The sequence below is a fragment of the Micrasema longulum genome, unplaced genomic scaffold, assembly GCF_059751315.1.
Source record: "Micrasema longulum isolate JH-2025_06_02 unplaced genomic scaffold, ASM5975131v1 h1tg001094l, whole genome shotgun sequence".
Classification (NCBI taxonomy): Eukaryota; Metazoa; Arthropoda; class Insecta; order Trichoptera; family Brachycentridae; genus Micrasema; species Micrasema longulum.
The window spans coordinates 379,643-405,121 of NW_028278282.1; the positions used below are offsets into that span (position 1 = coordinate 379,643).

The 25,479-nt window shown below is 31.2% G+C and overlaps 1 protein-coding gene across 1 annotated transcript in view; it reads left to right on the forward strand.

Moving 5' to 3' along the window:
- The window catches only part of LOC148277053 (uncharacterized), a 76,235-nt gene that overhangs the window by 21,023 nt on the left and 29,733 nt on the right, over positions 1-25,479 (forward strand). The window contains exon 4 of the mRNA XM_088233398.1: positions 5,334-5,419. Coding sequence (XP_088089524.1) covers positions 5,334-5,419 — 86 coding nt within the window. The remainder of the gene's footprint in view (positions 1-5,333; positions 5,420-25,479) is intronic.

Below are 25,479 nucleotides of genomic sequence, written 5' to 3' on the forward strand. Positions count from 1 at the left end.
GTATTGGCCCTTTAAACTTGCTTCATGCGCGAGATTTACAGGTTTGTTTTTTGGTAAAATTACAATCACTTAACGAGATTATTCTCGAACCCGGGCTCGGTATAAAATGGAATTAACAAAATTTTTGTACGATATTGTAATATTTGTATAAAAATTTGAAAAAGTTTTTTTAGTAATTCAAAATTAACCCCCCCTCCCCACCCACGATATAAATAAAGTAAATATTTCAATAAGTAAAACCCGTAAATATGTTTCTAATAATATGCAATATATATGATTGTTAAGTGTTCAAGATTGTTAGTGATAATTCTCGATTGAATGAGTTCATTGTAATTTATTATAGAAATAAAAGACAAGTAATACTTAAATTCACGTATTTGGAATAACCAGTGACCAGTTTCATCGCTTTCACAAAATCTTTCATTTGACCAGTGCATAAATTCTTTGTTAAAAAAATTTTTTTTTTCTTCCACTATTGTAGATAACTTTGTAACACCTCATTGCAATACGGGTCCTGGGTATTTAATGGTATAATTTAAAAAAAGGTGGAATGTCGTTTTGCATTATAAATTCTTCTTTCTTTTATTTATGATTTTATTGCAAAAAAATAATAAACATACTTAATAACAGGGAATCTATATAAAACTAATTAATGTCAAATGAAAACGGAGTGTTCTCTGTTTATGATAGTCTCCATCTAACATGGCACAGCCTGTTCTAAGATGGAAATATATTATTATTTAAAAAAAACATTGACAATTTCCTAATTTTTTAATAATGATGCACAGTTTACTTGTAAAAACCTAGAATACTGATATTTATCCTTTTGAAATACTTCATGATTTTGAATCGCATAATATTGTAACATACGATTTTACTATACTATGTCGTAATGTATTCTCAAGGTGAGTAGATTGACCATAAACCGGTAAAAAAGGATAGTTTAATACCTTACTGATTCCAGTTGGTTATGCGCAATCGCCATAGAAAATTTTTCAATAAACACAGAATAAAAAATATTGTTAAATTGAATTGGTGTGCTCCTCAAAGAAGGCATAAAATTTTATTAATATTACTTTCTTTTGTGGTTATATTGGATCCTTTGTTCGTTCAAGGATAATAAATGATGAAGTGGTCGAATTAATTGTCCTTTCAGGCACCGGGTCAACGACAATGCGAGCTTCTGTGATGTCCTTACATCCATGCCAAGGATCTCCATCTAATTCTGTAGAGTTCTCGGCGACAACTTGAATGATTATCATTAATAATGAAATTCTTGTGTGGGGTTGGGCGTTTTGGCCTTTGTTGCAATTAGAATGGAATTTTACAATAGAGAGAGAAATATTAATCAAGGAAGATAATAGCTATAATCCTCGTTTACCTAACATAGCTCTTTACTTATGTTTGTAAATTTATTACGTTGTTTCGTAATTTCAATGCAGGTATCTGAATTATATCATAATTCTGTCAGTTTTATGATGTTGTCAAATACAGCGATAAATAACAGCGTTCATTGTACAAATTTGATGATACATATTATATCAATATAGTGACATACACACGATGTCAATTAGAGAAATTTTCACTTGGTTCTAAGTACAAAGGTAAAATATGTACCCAATATAGTAGTTAGAGTTAAGTGTTTTGAAATAAACTAAAAAGCAAATTTATGCCAAAACTTCAGGATGAAAATGTTGGATTGTGTGTAATATTGTGATAACTTTGTGTCAACCGATTAAAGCGCTAAATTTGCTATAAAACACTCACAATTTATGAAAAATAAACCTGGATTGGTTTGTTAGAATTGCTTCCACGAGCTAGTAAGGTCTTAATTTGCGCTTGGGCAGACTTGTAAATTTGGTAGTAGTAGTCTGCCTTATAAAAAGCAACATATTTATGTAGCTCCATATTTTAGACGGAGCAAAATTAGGTTAAATCGAATTCATCTCAGATCACTACAATTAACAACATACTAATTTTAAAAACATCTGTTGTAATTACTAGAAAGATTTGTTAACTTAAAACTGATTTTATTTCATTAAAAAATAAGTACTGATTGTTCAAAAGTCTAATTTTTAGGAAAGCATTGGTTTCATCAAATATATGGACGGACCACGCATTCTACACACACTATAAGTTTTCTGTATCCGGGCGAATAAAGAGTATGAAATAAAACCAGAACCCCGGACAAGCATTTTGGACTCGACAGTAACTCTTAGATAAAAATATTAAAAAAAGAAATCGACCAATGAGTTCGTGGTTGACGCGTTTGTCAAACATGCTTAAGGTCGCAAGTTTGATTCCTAAAAAAGTCGAGATGAAGTATTGATTTTATATTTTCTCTAACATAGCTATTCTTATTGGAGCTGCGCTGCATTAGTGCTTTTTTTAGAATAATTATTATGTATTACACCAACATAGCACTGTGTGCAAAACAATATTAATAAATGTATAAATGACGATGGATTTACACTACAATTTTTCATTATTCTTTGACTGACATCTGAAGGGTAAAACTGATATATATTTACCATACCTTAAATATAACAAAACAATCAGATACGCTTTTATTTTAATAAAAAGATATTTTGTGAATTGGAAAAATAAAACGTGGAATATTACATTATAATGACATTAACAAAATATGTATAAGTGATTTTTAACTGGCGTTTTTAATATCACAACTTGCTTGATTTTGAATAAAATACGAGTTGTCGCACGTGATGTAAATACTATTTCTGAAATGAATTTAAAAATGAGAACATTGCGCATTCATTTCACGATGATTCATAGTTGAAAAAAATTCATAATGTTTAAAAAATACTTTGAATAAGATATCATAAATCATACAGTAGAAAGAATAGCGTGCTTTGTCATTTTTATGTACAAAAAATACTGTATGATGAAAAATAAAAAATATTTATTCAAAAAAGATCAACTAAGATGTCACAGGATATGCGATACACGGTTGAGTGTATACGAACGTGCTTGGAAAGTTCAAGGGGTATAAAACTTATTATTCTGCACAGATAAATGGAAATTGTACTTGATTTATGAAGAAAGTTTCGGTAAAATGAATAAAATATGAAAATTTTCCATTCCGATATTGCTCTTATGCCGCCCTAATCGTATTTCCATGTAGCAGGGTATATGGGAACTCTAAAGGGGTACTCGTATTTAGTGAGAAGGCATATTATAATCAGCAGATCAGAATGTGCCTTTATATAGTACAGAGTATAACATATAACACTTACGCCAGTCAATTGTTTACACTGATTCGTTTTGAAATAATATTTTAGGAGTAAGCAGCCTATCTGTGTCTGGGCGAAAAACCAGAAACCTGGACGAGTGCTTTTGAATCAATGGCTACTCTCAGGTAAAATCGAAAGAAAATAAATGAAAATAAGTCCGCTTCGTAGTGTAGTCGTCGAGACAACAATAATTCCGCCTGAATTTGATTCCTAGTAGCTTAAGGTTAAATTATCGGTTTTTATGGTGAGTCCACACTGCAATATTTAATTGTTTCTGGATTTGTACCGAAATCGTAGGACATATCACCTTATCTTCTAAGTAACAAAAATTACCAGATACGATGTCTGTATGTAATTGGAGTGCCAATGTAGTATCTTATGCACCATTTAGTGCAGAGACAGAAATGATAATAATTATGAAAAACTTTTCAATATCATCTAAACAGGGTAGCTGGAGAAGTGACGTCCAAAGGTAAAACGTTGGTGCCTTATATTTTTTTTATTTTATTTGGGATTTTTACAGCTGTTACATAATCAAAATAAGTAAAAAAATATTAACAATACTAGAGCCAATTAAAAAAATCCACTGTAAATCTAATGACACATAATATATAAGAAAAGAGTTGACGTAATTGTATGTGTGTGATGTTTGTATTCATGTGTATGTGAATGTGTGTATGCGTGAAAGAATGAGGGAGAGGATGCGTGTGTGTGGGTGCGTAAGTATAAAAAATAATTGTTTAAAACTTGTAATTATATAAAAATGGCACAAGAAAGAGCTTGGTAAAAAGTTTAAAACCTTTTTGTTAAAATTCAAATCAAGAAATGTTATAAATTGTATTTTTTTAAGTATATTACATTTCAAAACCGTATTCTGAAAAAAAATATTTTATTTTAAAATTTAACTGATACACACTGAATGAATAATGTGCGACGAGTCCCATACAATACGAGTACGTAGGTAACCATAAAATGCAGTAAATACGATATAATGTCAACAATAAAATAAGGTTTGACAATACGCGAACGTTGATTCAAAACGAACATACAAATACATATTTAATGCACCTACATAATATATAAATAAGAATAACATATAAGTTTGATAGACAAGATTCGAATTATAAAAATCAGGTGTCTCAAACAGTTGGCCCGCAGTACGGGGATACTTAATTATATTAAAAGATCTTCTCACAATATTGAGGGGTATACGAATCACCCCCATGTATGTCCCGCAATATTAAGTAATTTATGAGCTATGATTTTTTTATTTAGTTTTTGAAAATTTTCGACCTGATCAGTTTTTTTTAAAAAAATTCTGGAAAGTTTTTTTAGGATTCTACTTCGGTATCTTTAGAGGCTGATTTCAGCAAATAAAAGCCTATTAAGTAATATTATTCCAAAAGTTTAGAATTTAGCGCAGTTTTTAAAATTACTTAAAAACTAAAAATATGACATTTAGATTTTTTATTTAAAGTTGAGAATTCAATTCTGTCTCGCTCGAACTTAAATTTTGCATTTTAGGTCAAAACTTTTTTGGTTTCATTGATGTTACGAAGCTGATTATTTTATGCGTGAAAGTAAAACAAAAAAAGAGTTAAAATTTTTTTAATGGAAAAACCTTCCAGAAATTAAAAACAAAAAAATAAAAAACCGATCAGTTCAAAAGTTATCAAAAACCCATTAAAAAAATCACTACGCGAAAACTAGGCAAAATCACGGAACATACATGGGGGTGATTCGGACACCCCTCAATATAAGGCATCTTCATTTAACCTATGGACGTCAGTTCTCCGGCCACCCTGTATATATTTTCAGGATAATACCGAGATACCCATGATTAAAAAAAAATTAAACACTTTATACACGTTCTTGTTGGCTTCGTGGTGTAGTGGTCAGCGCATTTGCTTACCATGCAGGTGGTCTCGTATTAAATTAAAATTACGTATTTAAATTAAAAATGAAGATGTTCCGTCTATTTTTATCAAACTATAAATAAACAAGTTCATGGTCGGGTTAGCGTAACATTCATACATATTATTTGATGTAAGTTTTAATAATGCATTATTACTTTGATTGCAGGAGTCCAGATTGCTTATTTTGCCATTATCGGCACGCAGCTGTTCATGATAGGGCTAAGTGCAGTGCTTTTCTATGGAATATACAAGGTAAGGGTCATTCATGTTTATTTTTAAACTCCCCCATCAGAAACGATAGATTTATAGAAAAATTGCTTGAGTTGCCCTGAGGTACAAATCACTCATAATTTATTTATTACCAAATCTGTTTTCAAACTGAATTAAAATATTTCTACTGCATGAAAATCTTTGGCGAAAAATTTCGGATTAAGAACTAATATTAAGATTTAAATATATTTGCATATTAATAAAATATGAACGTTATTTGATCAAGAAACGAATACGGAATTATTTTTGAGTAAAATGGCACAGTACTCATTAATTTTTTAACTATATTTTCAGTGACTTTCTCAAATGCTTGTGCGATAATTGTTTGGATAAAACACTATTCTATCTGTTGACTTTTTTAAATTAAGTAGTTAAAACCTATATTGAAGTGGGTGAGATTCATCAGGCTGAATTATTTCATCTACTAGCAACGCCAGGAAATACTATTAATTTTCATGCTTCTTTTTTACCAGTCAATTTAATCAACAATATTTGGAGAATATCCAAATATTTTTATACAAGAGTTCATAAGATTGCGAAGTTTAAATGCCTGAACTTCCATTTTTTATACTCAAAAATATTTTCCCTCTTTGTTACAATACATTTAAATCTTAATGACTCTCCTCGGAGTGAAATCTAGCCTTGTCTACGAACTCTACATTTGGACATACTCAAAACTTTGTCGAAAAATAAAACCCTTGAAACCGGTGTTACTTTTAGGATTAAGATACAGATAAGGATAAAAAATCTCCCAAAATATCAAACTAATAAACTTCAATCTGTTTTCAATGCAGCAGCAAGGCTTATTACGGGAGTAAAAATAATATTCTCACATCTCACAACATCTTCGAGATTCGCACTGGTTAACAGCCCAGAGAGAATAAAATACAAGCTTTGCTGGACAGTATTCAAATCCCTTCATGAAATGGCTCCAAAATACCTATCGGACCTTTGTATTAGGGAAAATACATGTCAAAAAAAATCTTTTCTTAGGTCAGCATTTGATTCAAGAAGAGGAAAACTTGTCGAAATCCGGCGCTCCCCAAACACTAGATTTGGATATCGTGCTTTTGCCGCCGCCGGCCCCTCTGTCTGGGACCAATTGCCTTCAAACTTCAGTTTAGATCCCAACTAAAATCCCACTTTTTTAGACTATCATACCCTCAATTTTAAATATGGAAATATAATATATCACTTTAGTTTAATATAAGGAATGATTTTGTGTTTTTTTAAATATATTTTTTATTTCCTTTTTAACTACTATAAAAAATACCATTTTATCTTTTACAGAATATTTTATTTTTTCTTTCTTATGTTATACAAAAATATTAAAACTGTCCATTATTTATTATAGGAGCAAACATTCATTTACATTTTCTTGTATACCCACGAAAAGGCCATGCCTTTGTGGGATTTTTCGTTTACTATTTTTCGTTGATATGTAATAATGCTTTATTTTTTTAATACTCTGTTTTATTATTATGTTTATTGTAAGAAAACAAAAAAAAAAAAAATAATAAAAAAAAGTTTATTTAGAATGTAAGTTTAGGTATACAATTGTAAAGCGCCCTTGAGGTGATTTTTTACAAAAATGGCGCTATATAAATCAGCCAAATATTATTATTAAGAACAGGATAATAAAAAGAGAGAAAAAGATGTTACGATATTATATAGGTATGCGCAAATAATCGATTATAACACAATACGTTGAAAAGAAAATTATATCATCGATCTTCGAACACAAAGTAGGTAGGAATAATATACATTTCATTGCTTTATGAACAAAATAGAAAGATTGAGAGGTCATACTCATCTGCGACACATTTTCTTTCTATGTTCCATGGAATTAATCTTCAGAAGTATCGCTATAATATTTCTTCTCAAATCGAATAATCTTTCTCCTATCGATTGTGTCATCCATCTTTATGTCAATCTCTTTCCAATCTGCGAAATGTTCGCATTCGTTTTTATAGATATTATGTATTAACGATAATGGCCGATAGAGTTGGTTGTAATAACGTTATCGCATAAAATCCGTTAAATGTACCCGTTTCAAGAGGCAATTACATCAAGATTGGACAGTAAAATATTAAGTACATTGCTTCCGAAATGTTGTTTTAAGTATACGGTTTAATCATCATTCTTAAGGAGCTCAGATGTTTCAGAATAAATAAAAAAAAATACTTAAGTAATCAAATAATGTACGAAAGATAAATAAATCTAATCACCAAAATGAGCCCTTTAGAATATCGAGTTACGAAAAAAATATATATCCGAAGACCCACGATGCAATATTTTCCCCTTTTCACATAAACAGTTCGAGTAATTGACATAAAGTTTCTCAAAATGATATATTATGTAGTTTTTGACAAATAAGTCTCGAAAATTGTTTTGTCGTATGGTTGAGATACGGTTTTCTAAGAAAACTGTGCCATTGTCTGTGTGTGCCAGATGTATGTCTTAACGGTGACTTAAGATAGTAATTCTTGTGTAGTTGTGATGTCACACTAGTCTACATACGATACAAGACATGATATATCTCTCTTTTATCCAAATGAAGAAGTTTATTTTTTTTTATTCTTCAAATGGACATTTTCACACTGAACTAGGAAAGTAAAGTGTGTATAAATATGCAGGATTTTATTACAAAAAATATTTATCTTTGTAAAATAAGGGTTTCCTAGGACAGCGGTGCCCGTATCTGAACGGTCGGAGTGAACGGTGACTAGAGAGTGGTTTTCTAGAAGAACGTTGTTATCAATTCCGTTTAACACTGTTTTCCTAGGAAACCACTCTCTAGTCACCGTTACGACGGCTGTCCACCGCATTACCGTTCACTACGGCCGTTAAGATACGGGCTTCACTTTCCTAGGAAACCCTAGCTTAAGATAGAGCACGAAGATATAACTCAAAACAAGAAAGACAGACGCTGTTCTGTGACCGGTGTTTGTCGTAAAGAGATTCAGTCGGTTATTGGGAGTGAGCGTGGGTGCACGTATGTAATTTAACCGGCGGATTTATGATTTTTAAGTCCTCTTTATAAATTATGTAAAGGAATTATTGAACAGTATGTTTTTTTTTCCAAATGTACGAACTTCAGAATATTTCAACTTTTGCTTGAGGTAACTCAATATTACATCACTGCGCGCGAAATTTTTTTTATCCTAGACTTTTAAAAGTTGACAAAGAGAGTAGTGTCGTTATGTAGCGGTCGTGATCACCAGATTTTACCAGACTTGTTTTTAAAAAACGAAAATGTATTGCGGTGGGAAATTGACAAACTAAGCATTATAAACAAGTACATTTGGAACAAGGGTCATTGGAAGTCAAAAACTACAATTTTTGGACGAAAGTGAGATGTTTAAAAATCATGGTACAGAGAGTTCATTTGAAAGAATAATCAATGAAAAATTCGTCATTTTTGGTAAAATCACGTTTGCACTTATTTTCAGATACAAAAATGTTCACCGCTACATAAGAAAAGACGTTCCAATACTGTTTGTACCACTATAACGGCCGTTTGGCAAATGGTGGCACCGTTGTTTGATGTTCTGCTTTAAATCAACGCTATTAAAAATACCCGCCCCCTCCAGTTTGTGCATAGTTTTTTTTGTTACATGAAAATAAGATGACCAGTTTTACGCTTCGGGTACCAGTCCAGGGACTATGAAATTTTGCTGGGTAAAAACACTCTTTCTAAATAAATATTTCATGTCAACCATGACAGAAATCAAACCCGAGGCCTCTTGCATGGTAGACAAACGCGCAGACTGTTACAGTATTGCCAATTTGTATATATTTAATGCCGAAAATATTTTTTCGATTCATTAATCGGTAGTTTTTTGTATTGTAATAGAGTTCTATAAATCTGAATTAAATCATCATTCTGTTCAATCTGTTACTTGTCTACCAGGTTTAAGACATACGTTAACAACAGTTGATTGAAAACAGTTGATTGAATCATTGCAATCGAGTTATATAAGTTAAGTTAAGTTGGATTATGGATTCATAATCAGAGGTCTGAGTTTCATTTATTTCTTCATCACAAATCGATTCCAATTTCAGTTTAGTAATTAACAACTAATTTATTTTAATTACGTGTATGAAAAATTTGATTGTTATTTATATGATTTACGTATACATGTTTGACATCAAAAGGCTTATTAATTTTAGCACGAAATAAAGTCCTCTGGCCCCGTTTCCCAAAAAACTTTAAATTGTTTTAAATTAAATTTTGGTGGGCATTTTTGCGGCTTTTGACGCATTTAAATTTATGAGTGAACTTATCGATTTACACTGCAAACTTTCAACATGTACCTCATACAAGACTATATAGCTCAAGGGGCAGAAGTGTTATGAAATACAATTTAGTAAGCAGAAAGCTTCAAGGAAGCAACTGGCAATCCAATGGATATCAAACGGTGGATTTTCAAAAAAATTTTAAAAACAAATTTTAACACGGCTCATTTTTATTCTAGATGGAAATATGGATGTCTAGGTACACATTCAAAACACTTATTGTAATGTGTCATTGCCTACTTGTAGTGATCACTTTACATGCAGTTTAACATTTATTATTCTACCTAATTTAAATCACATTATTTTAAATTTTTTTTTGTAAAGTAAAAAACGAAAACCTTAATTTATGGTAAATTCATTTTACGTAAAAGAAAAAGCCTAAATTTTTATTTTTTACGCTAACAGTAACTAAAATAAACAAATAATAAGAAACTACTATGAAATTGGAATAAGGTTTTGGGAGAGCGGGATCCAAGATGGCGCTGATACGTAAGTCCGCAATACTGCCACGGCACCACATCCCGTTCCTAACTTACAATTAAAACCAGCCAATGTGGGACGACCAATGATAAACTCAACTTTGTACTATGCCTACCCATCAAAGGAAGAAGTGTTGCATATCTAACCCTTGGTGAAATTGTCAAACGAAGTACTAACAATCCTTTCAGTGTAATAAAAATTCCAAGAAATGCAATATAATACATTTCGAAACACAAAAGAAGAACCATAACATGAACATAAAAATAAACAACGAAACTCTTAAAGAACTAGAATATGTGACTTACCTAGGATTCACAATGGACAGACAATTAAAATGGACAAAACACAAAGACGGACTCACTAAAGTAATGGCATCACTACATAGCCTCTTCTACAAAATTAAAGATTTTATACCAAGAAAGGAAAAAATTATGATGTACGAAGCCTATGTCAAAAGCAAATTGAGTTACATGATCGCCTTCTGGGGAACTGGTAACAAGACAGACATAACAAGAATACAAAGACAACAAAATAAAATTCTTAAACTAACATACAACCTACCCTACCTGACCTCTACGACTGAACTGTACAAAAAAACACACCAGTTTGACATAAACTACTTGACTAAAATTGAGACCTTAAAAACTGTGCACAAAATAACACTGGGAAACATACATGAGAAGACGACGACATAATATTAGTCAAAAATGCTGACATACACAAATATAACACCAGACAACAACAACACTGAAATTAGAATGTACTTTCCTCACCTTAAGTTTTGTCTCTGCATACGGGTATTAAACACTACAACGTACAACCTTACTATTTGAAAACTTTTACTGGAGACAAATTTAAAATCAATCTGAAAAAGCACATAATGACTGAACTAACTAGACTAGACGAGACATAAAATGACTAGACAATATTAAATTTCTAATGTAACCCTAACGGGTTTTTTAAAATTGTAAATAAATAATAAAATAAAAAAACTTGATTAAATATACGAGGGGGTACCCAAAAGAAACCGAACTAATAATGTGGTGGGCTAAGTTATTTTGGTACGGGATTCTACTGTTAGAATCATGTAGGCTACCTTTTAGCCGAAATCCCAAGTGTCGTTGCTGAAGAAGATTTCGCTTGGTTGGTGTGAATTTTATGTGAGAGTTGTTTTGTGTGCTCGTCATTTTTGCCATGGATGATCGAGGGCGCAGCCGAGAACTTTTGCTTCCTGCTCGACTGGCACGAAAATTCTTGAAATGTTAACAACGGCCAAAGAAAGGTTTTGAGTTGTTTTCTGATTTTAAAAGAAGTGAAATGTCGATTGATACCTATCCTACTCTGAAAGTCTTTTGACTGTCCGAATCGATGAAAATGTCGTTAAAAATTTCCAAATTATTCTGGTAAACCGACAACCAAAGAAGTTGTGGAGCTATCTGGAGTGATTTGGAGTTCAATGAAGCGAATTTTTAAGTAAAAATTTAGGAATGACGAGGATGATTGCCAAGTTTGCTCTCACATAGCCCGCTGTACCCCACCTTTCCTATTTACCCGGTCTAGCCATCGGTGACTTTTTGAATTCCTATGAATGAAAAAAATACATGAAAAGATAGCATTTTACCGACGTTTCTGAGGTTACGATAAAAGCTGTGAAGCATCATGGAAAATATTTTTTTAAAATGTTTTCATCAATGAAATAAAATACGGGGCAAAGACATTAGCTCTAATGGGAAGTAATTTAAAGGGCATCAATGTAATGATTTAAATAACTTTAAAAAAATTAAGTTCGATTTTTTTTAGGTACCATATCGTATGTAATTATTAAACTTGAGATAAACAGCGTTAATTGTACGATTATTGATAATAAAATTCACCTTTTGGTGACTTGCATAAAGGACATTGGAGTTCAGAATTGATAGCAATAATATAATTTGATTATAATTAATTTAATACTGTAAGAGAAATGGATTTTTGTTACTGAATTTTCAAGTGATTAAAACAATTTTTTTAACTAAGAAAAACAATATCCGACATAAGTATGATTTGCCAAACTCCCAGTAAAAGAGAGAATAAAAGCAAAAGACTTAAATAAAATTTAAATTGTGGTTTATAAAATGGAAATTCAAAAGAATAATTTGATTTTTGACAGAAAAATAGTTTTTTTAGTATGAGCGAAAGCGATAAAAAGACTTTCTGTCTTTCCGTTTCTGGGTAAATGTAAGCAGTACTTTCACTGCGAAAAATGCCAATGGCGGATCTTCTACACTGTAAAAGAACTTCATATGTTTCTTCTTAAAATGTTATTTATCTCCGTTCATTTGAAAAAAATTCCGGATAAGAACCAGTAAATGCCAAAAATATTTCAAAGTTATCTACTCAAAAAATATTGTTAGCACACGTCTCTAATGAGGATTTTTCTAATCTTAAATTAAACTAAAAAATTAAAAACTGGTTTATAAATAAACTGTTTCAAACATTTTATAAACCACTGTTTTAGTCTATATTTCCTTCTCCATAGTGGGTAGATACATAACCATAAAACTCACTTTTATTGGAACCATTAATAACAACGCTTTTCTTCTGTCCCATATAATTTGTAGTGTGGTGACATTTCCCCCCCCATAATGGATACCATAGAAAAATACCTCCACTTACGTAATGTTGTATTTTATTTGGGAATATAATGTGTGATGGGTAGTTTTATTTTGAGACACCCGGTACAGGAATCATAAATAGTGTTAATTTTTTGCTTATAATATATTTCACTTACGAAACAGGAATACATTTTTTTTTTGTTTTCCTTTTTTCATCCCTTCTAATACAAGCGCTTTTTGTTGACTGACGTAAGTTCTATTATGAATTGACGTGTATAAATAGGTTTCTTCGGTTTTTATGAAAATGATTTACAGCTTAAGAAAATACGTGTGTTTTTGTTAAATTTTTTATGGGAATAAATACATAAATAAAATAACACAAAAATAGCAAAAAAACTACACTGAGATTTTTTTTCTTTTTTGCACCTTATCAAGCTAAGGAGTAAAAGTAGCAATTGGTCGACAGATCAACAAAGATTGAACAAAAATCAGATATATTATTATGATCTCACCGGAAATCGAATCCGGGTCCCTTTGCAAAATCTTTGATATTACACTACAGGAACATAATACAAAAAAAAATCTAAATTCAAATCATTTAATTAAATATAAGCGTCCTTCTGAATGTTATTTAGATTCCAAATGACTTCTTTTTACATCTATAAAAAGCAAAACTCTTTTTTTTCTTATATTTATCCAAGCTTTATCCTTTGGTGCATTAAGCATTGGATTTTTACTATAATTATTTGTTATATAAAGGAAATATTATCAGTCTATCGCCTTAGATGACTGTCGAAGAAAAATAATAAAATTAATTAGAAAAAAATAAGTCAGCCGTGTAGAAAAATTAATCTCTAACCTCGGTAGCTAATCATTACACTACGAGGTGGGTAAACTTGAAAAATTTCATTAAATCGGTGGTGTAAAGGAAAAATTGCCTATTTGTCACTTTCAAAACAGTCACTTTTACATAAAACACGGTAAAATCATGCTCTTTCATGTCACAAAATGATATATCGGTATCGACCATTTTCATAATGGCCATATTAAAATATGGAGTTCATCTATTAAGGAATGATTTGCTTCATCCGTATAGTTTGGAAAATTAGGGATATATATACTCTCTTGCAAACCCTTACCTAACCCACTAACGAAATATTTAATGAGTTATTATTTATAAATAAACTTGCAGATAATAAAGACGGTAAAATAATCTGTTATTTTAAAACAGTATTCTTCCAAAACAGTTTCACAAAAAAATACTTGGAAAAAAATACAGTTAAACGTAACAGTTAAATTATTAATATTTAAAGCATTAACTTTGTATTCAAACATTTAACTAAACGTTTTTAAATATTTGTATTTAACCACTTACCGACTTTTCTATATCTACCGGTTTCGAGACGTACTTGTCTCTTCGTCAAGACACCAATTGTTGACACATGCAAAACCCACTATACACCTTCACCATAGTTGTTGCACAAAAATTATTAAAAATGTAATGGTCGCCGTATAAAACCTATTAAGCTTACCCCCCCCTCCATCCCCTCTACTTTTTTCAACTATTTCTCAAACAACATAGAATATTTTCATAATTTAATCAGTGCATGTTTGTCCTAATCAGTGCACGTGCTTATTGAAATGCATATCGTTTTGGTTTTTTATTTTTGTGTTACAAGTATGATGAAGGTGTATAGTGGGCTTTACATGTTGGTTTGCATGTTGTTTTGCATGTAGGTTTAATTGGTATCCTGACGAAGAGACGGGTAAGTCTTGAAACCGGTAGACATAGAAAAGTCGGTAAGTGGTTATTTACAAATATTTAATAACATTTAGTAACAGTTATATCTCAGAAACAACTGTAACAGCTTCACAAGAAAATAAAACTGTTTATGTATTGAAAGATGAGTCATAAAATAACAGATATTTTTATTTTTTTTATTTTATTTTATTTTAATTTATTTGGATAACCAACAGCTATAATTATCTCATATTTATATAACAAAACAAATAACAAATAAGCCAATTACAGGTTTTTACAAGTAGCTTAACAGTAAGTTAAAAAAGAATCTCGTACATAAAATGAATAGTAATTAAATGTAAATTTAAAAGAAAAGAAAAAAAATACTACGAGTTATTTCGAAAGCAAACGCCGCATATTAAAGCAGAGTGACCACCCCTTCCCCCGCATGAAAATGAAGAAAGCTATATCACAAGAATACAATTGTCAGACGACACCGGCTGGGAAACGAATAAGGAGAAAGTAATGTGTTCGGTTTTCTTTTATAAGTTTTTAGATTAAAAATCTAAATAACTAACATTATTTTAAAGCTTTAAAAATCTGACTTTTTGTATTTTCTTTTACCTAGACATAGGACTTACAGTAATGTTTTGCCTAAAACTGTTTAAAATAACAAATAAAAATAAAATAAAATTCAGCACATAAAAATTAAATATGTTTATTAGATAAATATTGATTCGACTTACATTGTTGTCTTGTTAGCATGTATCATAAAACGCTTAATTTTAATTTTGTAACTGTCACTTAAAAACCCTCTGGGCCTATAAATATAGTGCTCTGTACACAATTATATTCATCATCATCATCATTCTCTTTCGGCAACTGATGGCGCATCGCGTACTGCGTTGGTACACCAATCGCAGAGTATCTTGATCATTTTTGTTACATAAAGGTAAAATGATCAGTCTTACGCTTCAGGTCCAGTCCAGGGACTATGAAAAAAAAAAAGTTTTTCAAATAAATACTTTACTAACCATGTCGGGAATCGAACCAGAGACTTTTTGCATACTAGGCAAATGCGCTGAACACTACACCACGAGGCCACTGACTTACATTCAGATGAGAGTAATAAAATAACTTTTTTTAGAATTTAAAAAACACACAATTGACAAAATAATCGTAGTTGGTACACTTTACACAGGGTGTACTGATACGATAACCTTAGAAAAAGAAAAATAAAAAATGTATGTGATCGATTCGAGCGGACGGATAAATAGCGCCATAAATCAAACAGCCCATTATTTGTAGAGACAATACGATATTTGTGTTGTAAGCATATTTGCCCACACCGGGTGACAAGACAAATATACATATTATTTACAATGTTTCCTATGTATTGTGGACATTGTGTGTGTGGTAGTTACTAAATAGCGATGCAAATCGCTTATAAGCATTACTTCACTCGTACAAGCATTACTACTACCCATTCTAGATTACGCTGATATTTCCATGACCGAGTTAAGCTGTGAGCAATACGATAAACTTGAACGACTTCAAAATACACGCATAAGGTATATTTTTGGTCTTAAAAAAAAGGCCACATTTCTGATTATCGTAGGCAACTAAAATGGCTCATAATTAGACAGCGGAGAGACTATCACTCACTCTCACTTCTGTTTACTATACTCCCAAAGCTCCTATATACCTCCGTGAAAAATTTCAACGCTTATCAGTTCATGGTTTACCTCTTCGTTCTTATTCTAAAAGCACCTTCTTAATACCCATCCTCAATTCCTCTTTCTTCTCTAAATCAAATAGTGTCCATGCGGCTCGACTGTCGAATCATCTCCCATCCACTATCAAAGATTTTACTACAGTATCTCTGTTTAAATCATGTCTGAATAAACATCTCCTTTCTCTTCCTTAGTGTCTCCCCCGTTCCTCTTTTCTCTTTATTTCCTTTTCCCATTGAGTAATTTTATTGATTTAAGTTAATAATATACAAATAAAATAATTTAAATTTTTCTATATCTTTGGTTTTTTTTTATTTTCTACTGGAATTTTTTTTCTACTTGAATTGTAAAAATAAAGTTTTTATTTTATTACTTGTTTGGAAAAAATTGCCGTTTGTTAATTAGCCCGCTAATGTACAATTGACATTGTGAACAAAAAGTTAAATGAATAAAAAAAATATATATATTACGCTGTACTTATATTTTTGTAAATGGAAAGATGAGCGTTACTCAAAGTATGATATTACCATAGGCCAGGGGTTGGCAGTTTGTCAAGTGACAAGAGCCAAATTGTCATGGAAACGAAATAACAAAGGTACCGGAGGACCGCATTTATGTAATATTGTAACGAGTAACATTAAATTTGTTACTCGTCACAGAAAATATTGCAACCAATCTTTATAATGTTGTCAGCAGCGAACGCATCCAATGCGGTTTTTTTCTAAGCTTTCTTCAGTGACACAACGTGAATCAAGCATGAACGGTCGTGTACCGATCTTCAATAAAGGAACTACCTTGAGTGTAATTGCATAAGATTACATTGATTTAAATAAATCCAATGACTCTAGACATCCTATAAATCTTTCATTGAATCCATTTCTTAAATTTTACAAATATATACATATTTTATTTATTAACCTTAATCCTATGAGACACAAAATTACACGGCCACGTTATTGTAGTCAAATTGATTGCATTACACTGGCCCGGGATTTAGAATTATAATGTAATCCATAAATTTATCATTGTACATTATTAAAAAAGGCAACAAATGGGTTTTGTCAACGGACAATGAAACGAATCAAGAAACTGTCGTGTGGATCAAAATGAGGGTGTCTTTTGAGAACTTTCTGGGCGAAAAGGTCATGGCTTTGAACCGAAGCATCAATCACTGGACATGATGACAGATCCAACCAAATTACCTATGATTTCAAATGGAACACTTCAGATCATTGAAGAACCAGGCCAGGATGACATTTTTCAAGATTTCGATTTCTACGCGTCGCCATACTTATTTATTGATGCCAGATTTCGGTTAAATGAATAATTTAATGCATTTGTGATCAATAATACTTTAATTGTTATTTTTTATAGATTCCACCAATATGAGTTAAATAAACATATTTAATGCGATCTGAAATCACGTAAAAACTTAAATTAAAAACAAATAAATGTATAAATTTTATTGTAATAAATTCTTATTCTGTAAGGACAGTGTTTTCATTTGAAATATTTTGTCTCTAATTTATTTCTGTGGTTCATGTAGTAAACTTCGAGTCTAGTCAACCCTGTCATGTTCTAGCGTTGTAGCCGGTGGCGATTGATTTTGTGAATGGAGGATAGCGGGTTTGGGAATACAATTTCGGATAAACCCTTTCAAACTCCAAGTATTTTTTATTTATCGATCTTCCACGAACAAACCATTGCAACATTTATATTATGTATGTGGATATGAATGCGAAAAAAAAGTGTAAGAAGTTTTATTTTAAAATTTAATCAGAACAATGCGCCGTCCATGCATCGGTTTTGATAGCTTTATTATATCTGGCAAATAGCTAGTTTTTTAAAAATTGAATTCATGATTGAAAATTTTCATATGTTATTCCGCTTATAAGTTTATTTTTCATTTGGTTCATATTTGAGAATGTTTGTTCCCATAAATATCTAAAGCTAAAGATTAAGCAAAAACCAAAAGTTAGTTTTTTAAGACTTCATATGTTTCAGACAAACTTTTCCATGTATCAAATATTATTGTTTCTATTTCACGCAGTTGTTTTCTAGCTGTCCGCTTGTGTTGAGAATTTGAATTTTTATTTTTCGACTTCTTCTAAGCGGCTGATCAGATTTGTGAATTTGTTGCTCCTCAGCTCCTTGTATTTTAAAATCTATTAACCGCATCTTTCTTTCACCCTGCCAGTAGTTCAACCCGGGACTTCAAGCACGTTAGACGAATGGGTCAATCGCTGCACTACGAGGCAGACTTATCTCCATTATACTTCTATTTTTAGAATAATTCTCCGAGAGCAGCCACACATCGAGTCAAACACACTCGTCAACTTATAAAAATGTTATTGTAAAATTTCCTGATTCAGTAACTTTTTTTTCATTTATCATACTGTCCAATTTAAGGTTTTAGATATAAAATCGTTATTTTAAAAAAAATGTACTTCAAATCGATAAAAACAACATAAATGGTGGTGTTTTTATGTCACAAAACGTAAGTTCGCCACCTAGAGCAACTGGTAATATCTTAATTCCGAAATAAAAAACAACTACTGCACAACATAATTATTCTTAGAAAAGAATATTTTTCTTCAATGAAATGAACAAAGGAAATAAAAGGTGCAGTCAGAAATACAATTAATTTAAGAAAAAAGTGAAAAATCATATTTATATTTCTTTTACAAGTAGCTCTAATTAAAAACACCGTTAACATTGTTTTTGTAATTTATGTTATACTGAAAATGGTTACAAATTTAAAATAAAATTAATATATTATTGTAAAACGTCATCCATCAATTAAATTGACAAGCACACTTCTCTCGCCTGGTTTGCAATAAAAATAAATCTGCGTATCATATGATGTTTATCTAAAGAAATTATTTTTCACCGCTTTCGGATAGGAACAATTTGGATAATGACAATGCAATGTCAGTATCAACCCGCAAAAATAAATATTGTTTATGATGTAAGTAATTTAGTTGAAAATTAAGGTTTTATTTCAAGCGTAATTCAATAGATTTGTAAAACTTATCTGTTTCAGTAAAGTTTTCATTAAATATTTTTTTTTAAAAATACAGTTTAGACAATTTATGATTACTCGTATGCGTTTCACCCGGGGCGCAAACTATCGACGTAATAATTTGATTTGACGCGTTATGTATGTATATTACTAACTTCCAAAATCCTTTTCACCAAATCTTTAAATACAAATGTTACAAATCCAGTGTATTGATGATGTATTTTTAAAATTCCATTCTATAATAGGGCTTTTCTTTTATTGGAGCATGCAGAATTTAGTTCAATAATTGTTTTGAAATAACTGTTACACTAGTATACTTTATATGTCTGTGAGGCTTATTAATTTGTTCATTGATAGAATTAAGTAAATACTTGTTTTCCGAGAAAATTATTCTACAGTTGTGTGATGAAAGTAAATAAAGCAAGGACAATATTAATGCGGGATAAATAATACCGTTAAAAGATAAAGTTGAAATATTTTTCTATTGTTTAAGAAGTGGTTACAATTCAACATAAAAAAAATCTAGGTTTTGATTGATTAAATTATTCTCGTTTGTATGTTTTTTCTACACTGTTCATTAACAAAAATTGTTTTTACAAAATTTAATATGTTACTACTGTAAAATCATGTCATCAAAAATCCAAGCAAGAGAATGAAACAAAACAACCAACCGACCGATAAAGGTTCGTTCCGGTTCGAATGCCCTTTAACAAGTATGTTTGATATTCTTTAAAACGTTAACACGTTTTGAAAAATCTATTTTCGTATCGTTTCATCATGATATACTTGCGAAGATAAAATATGTTCTAAATTGATTTTTGTCACATAGTTGATTCAAAGTCCAATATTGTGCCGGGATAAAAGGTGTTTAAATCAAATATTGACGTACAGGTAATTAATTATGCGACGTATTTTTGAATTGGCTTTTAATGTTAAAACAATTGTTTCTTCAAAACAATTGATTTATTTTTTATTGGATGCTTTTGTTTTATAATCAAACGCAGATGATACGATTAAAGATGCGTTATTACAACAGAAATGGAGAACGATTTAAACTTTAAATATAGAAGCGCAGGCATTTATAAAGATTATGACGTGTTGTAGGCAGTTTAAAGTGGCCGCATCACACACATGGGTAACATTCACTATTCTGCCTATGTTTGAACACTCATATTTCTTCAATTCTTACATCTGTTGATTTAGTTTGTTTAGCAAAGGGAAGTAGTGTTGCTAACCTTTGGTGTTGAAATTGTTAAATATAGTACCTACCTACTAACAATCCTTTCACTGTGACTTGATTAAATTGACGTAATTAATAACTTAAAAATAAGCAATGCTACGTGTATGATTTTGGGATTTATCTTTGGGTGACTAAAAGGAAATTTGAATATTATAATAATTATAATCTAATATGACGTTATTGAATGTATCAAATTAGTAAAATGGGTATAGGCTAATGTGATACAAGTATATACAGTTTTTGTTACCATTCGTGTTTTCAATATGGGCATAAGGATGATTAAAAATATCCGATAAACGCCCTGCATATAATTTGTCAAACTTATGGTGAAAGGGCAGTGAAAGTAGTAGAGTTGAATTTAATTAAAATTGCCATTTACGAAATTAAAAATTTAAAAAGAGTAATTCGTTTACTAACAAAAAAACCTGGCTTTTTTGTACGGGTGAAACTGACAGGAAGACTCACGTTTTTAAAACGATTTCGGGTATGCGGAGAAAGTACTTTCCCTGTTAATTTAGAATATATCAAACATAGGCATTGTGGTAAATGTTAAACTGTATGAGACATCTTATTTTATTTTACTATAACAACTTAAGCAAAATTAATTGTTTTGGGTAGTTTTTCGTGCAACCTTGAAAATAATTATCTTAGGAAACATTTCTTTACAAAAAAAATATATTTGAAGCACTGACTTTGTGGTTATTAATTATAATAAAATAAATAAAACAACTTTATTTTTAAGCACTAATTTTAAATTTGTGGTTGAGAATAAAGTTGTTTTATTTATTTTATAACATTTCTTTAAGCTGATTTCTGGAAGAATTAAATAATCCAAATGTACTGATAGAGATCGGTTTGTATGTTCCCAATAATAATACTAGAGCGGGATCTCATGCACTGTTTTACACACCCAGAAGCCGTACAAATGCAAGTCAGAATTCACTCATTAATAGGGCGATTTGCTTGCTAAATATGGCTTCAGCGGATAATACAATCTATTTTTCTGTACATGTTGACAGTTTTACAGCTATCTGCTTTCTATTCATTAGTTCTAACTTATATTTACAGTCTGTATTACGTAATTAAGTTAAACCGCCTGTAAAGTAATGCAAACAACATTTTGTCAAATAAATAAATGAATAAAAACGAGTAAAAGAAAAACAAATTACAACAGATTTTTTACTACATCAATTATCATTAAACTCCTATCCCCACTTAATAATGCGTGTTAAGTGATAACTTAAATCAGTCAACGAGAGAAGAAGAAGTAGAGCCCTGTAAATGCCTGGACTTATATATTTCCTTCTCGAAACAATTCTCCATCTCTGTTGTAATAAGTTAATTTCAATTACTCTCTAGAGGGTGAAATCCAGTACTTGTCTATAAACATTTGGACAAAGGTATTGTGGGTATGACCTAACATTGCCAGAAAGTAAAATGGCTAGGACCAAATCGAATTTTGAATTTCTTTTCGCGATTTTACCCAAGCACATACATTAATATTTCGAATTTCTGTTAAAAGGTTCGAAAATCATAAACATTCGTTTAAATTCCCAGAAATCATAAAACACGTTTTCCGATACAAAGCTTTAGAAAGTTTGAGTATGAGAACAATATGTACAATGTCGGTGCCTTAATAATTCGTTCCGTTAATGTTGCGAGTTTAAATACATTTTTCCCTTCATTGTTCAACTCAAACGTTGCCTTTATAGATAAAGGTCATTGGAAAGTATCTAAAATATTGCCAATTCCTTTATCAGAGGGGAACAAAATAGTACTTATTTAAAATAAAATATGTATTTTTATTTTTAAAATGACAAGGTGACTCTTTTATAAATTTTTCCATACCCAATGATGGATCGATAAAGTCGTATGCTTCAGGTGCCAGTCCAAGAACAAATAATTACTGCAGTTCAAAAAACAGGCCACAAATCGAACTCAGGATCTCTAGAACGGTAGAAGAGCGCGTCAACCACTACGGAGGTGGACTTATCTCCACTTGATTTCTTTATTCGAGATTGAGCTGCCATCGAGTGATAAACAATTGTCCAGGGTTCTGGTTCACGGATATCTTCAATTTACTTAAGAGGAAAGGCGGTATTACTTTACGTCATACAAACGTTATCCCATATTTTGTTCCTGTATTATAGCACTAGAGCATTGTAATTTTTACACACTATAAGTGAATCTCTATGGTTTTGCTTTTTTGATAAAGTGTTTCTAGGACCATCCAAAAACCCAAAAAAATCCCTAGTCTTATCTGCCGTCTTCGGACATATGGTATACAAATCTAATAAATAATTTTGAAAATGGAAGAAGTACCGACACATAATTTTTTTGCACCACAAAGGCCAAAAAGCCCAATTTCAGTGGTGAATTAAATCATAGGACACCCAGCCTTGAGAAAAATCACATTGAATTTTTGTGTTCTCACCGGAAATCGAACCCGAAACCTTCCGTGTGCGAGTCAAGCATCTTGACCACTGCACTACGGAGGCCGTCAACAATATTCTTTCAGAAAAAACGTTTAAATTGGTTTTGTTTTGAGGTGCGGAAAACGGGACAGAAAAATATTAATTTTAGTTGCAACAGAGGGAAAACATTTTTGAGAAGGGAATATCGACGTCTAGGTATTTACAAGGCTTATGACCTGTCATTGGCTGGTTTAAGTGGTCACTTTACACACTGTGTAACATTCAACATTCTGCATATGTCTAAACTTTGGTTTTTAATGAGTAAATATACAATCTTCTGACAGCCTTCATACTAATGAATGTGGCGTTTGCTATTCCTAGTCGCATTCCAAGTTTTTTGTTAAGCTGCCATTTTCCATAACATAAACTCCCATGAAATTAAAACTCTCGACCCTTTCGATGGCATAGTTAAAGGTATAACCGGGACTGTCAGACATAAATATCAAGCAGTAAGCGTATACGACTTCAGATTGACTAGAAAAACCTGTTTCATAAGGTTTTAAATGTGTTCAATGAGTTTTCAGAAAGTCCCAGGGAAGCTAGAAAAGTCTCTTTCTTTTTGGCACTGTCCAAACTCATTGCCTAGGTAGGATTTTGGGGTCGGCTCTTTTCTTTCTTAGGCTGTATATTTTTCGGTTCGATGCTTTCATCTAGGCCTTTTCTCTGCAGGATTTTGGAGCACTGAGTTATTCAGTTTTTTGGTCATCCTCTGGATGACTGTCAAGAAAGATCCACTCTGACATTGCCTGATTTACTTTCATAAACATTTCCACATTTGGAAAAAAATTATAAATTGGTATAATTTAGTACATAAGGTGAGGATATTTATGTTAAGATTTAATATGTAATATGAGTTTGTGAAACGTATATTACTTCTTGATTATATGCCTCTCCGAACTTAGTGGTGCATAGGATACTACACTGGCACTCCGACCGCAGCGTTTCTAGATCACTTTTGTTACATGGAAGGTAAGATGATTAGTATTACGCTTCAGGTACTAGTCCAGGGACAGTAAAATATTGCGGTGTAAAATCACTTAAAAAAAATAATAAAAGTTCACATCGACTCTGCCTGGGATTGAACTCAAGACTCCAAGAGTGGAAGGGGAATGCGCCAATCACTACACTAAGAGGTCGACTTATCCCAACTTGATTTCCTTTTTCAGAATTTTTACCTGAGAGTAGCCATCGAACCGAAAACGCTCATCCAGGATTCTGGTTCTATTTCACATACAGAACTGTATTTGTCATCTGCCTAGATACCGTATGTATATTACTAACAACTAAGAAAACGTTACACAACAACAATAAAAAAAATATTTCATAAAACGATTGTGTTTATTTACATGATTTCCTAACCTTACACATTTTTTTAAAAACTTTTATTTTGTTGGTCTAAAGAAATTAAGCCAAGGTGATAAAAACGCTTTTTTACTTTAAACACAAATAATTTAATAAATAACAGGAGTTCTCTTTCGAAATAACAGGCATGTTGTTTCAATGAGTCAATTAAGTGACACTAGTAACAAACTATTTAATTGAAATATAGTATTATTATTTTGGAGCCAGGATTTAAGTACCTACATATATTATACTTCTGATTACATTATTCAAGACCATGTACCGTTAATGACATAAGTCAGTTACACTGTCACAGAAGCTTAAAGCTTTAATATCTTACCGCAAATACGATAGTACCTAATAATATTAGTCTGTAGAATAATTCCAACCAAAGCTTATTGTTAATCTGTGCGGTGGTAAGAACATAAAAGCTCTTAGATATAATACGTTGCTATGGAGAAATTGTAATAAAATTAAGTTGGTAATTTACTGTTAATATTTATATTTTTAAAAATTAAATCATATTTTATCAAAGTTTAAAGCAGACCTGTCCAACCCAAATTGCACCCCGGGCCGCATTGACGACCTACAACTTTTCCAATGGCCGCACATACAGAAATTATACACAAATAATTTAATTTTTTAATTAAAACGAGTTTCATACTTGTTGATTTTTTTCTATTATAAAAAAGTATTTAAAAAATTTTAATGCAAAGGTAATCTGAAAGTACCATCAGGGTAGTTGGGAAAAAAACAATACCACCGCAATACAGGTGTGAAACGAAAATACACATTGAACTTACAGAAAAATGTGTTTGTGTAGTTATTTTTAACAATTTCAACAATCAATATTATTAATTAAGACTCATAAATCAAATAATTTTGCAAATTTTATTTGAAATAAAACCAATAATCAATGATTACTTGTTTCAGAGCGAGATAATTTTTTTTCACTTACTTAATTTTTCTAAATCTATTTCAACAGTTGAAATTGCACACCTTAACTGCTTTTTCGGATTAACGTCTGTTATTGACACCTTTTTTTCATTTTTATTGTTTCATTTTAGAAAAAAAAGCTTCACAAACGTACGTAGATCCAAATGCATTAATAATTTTTT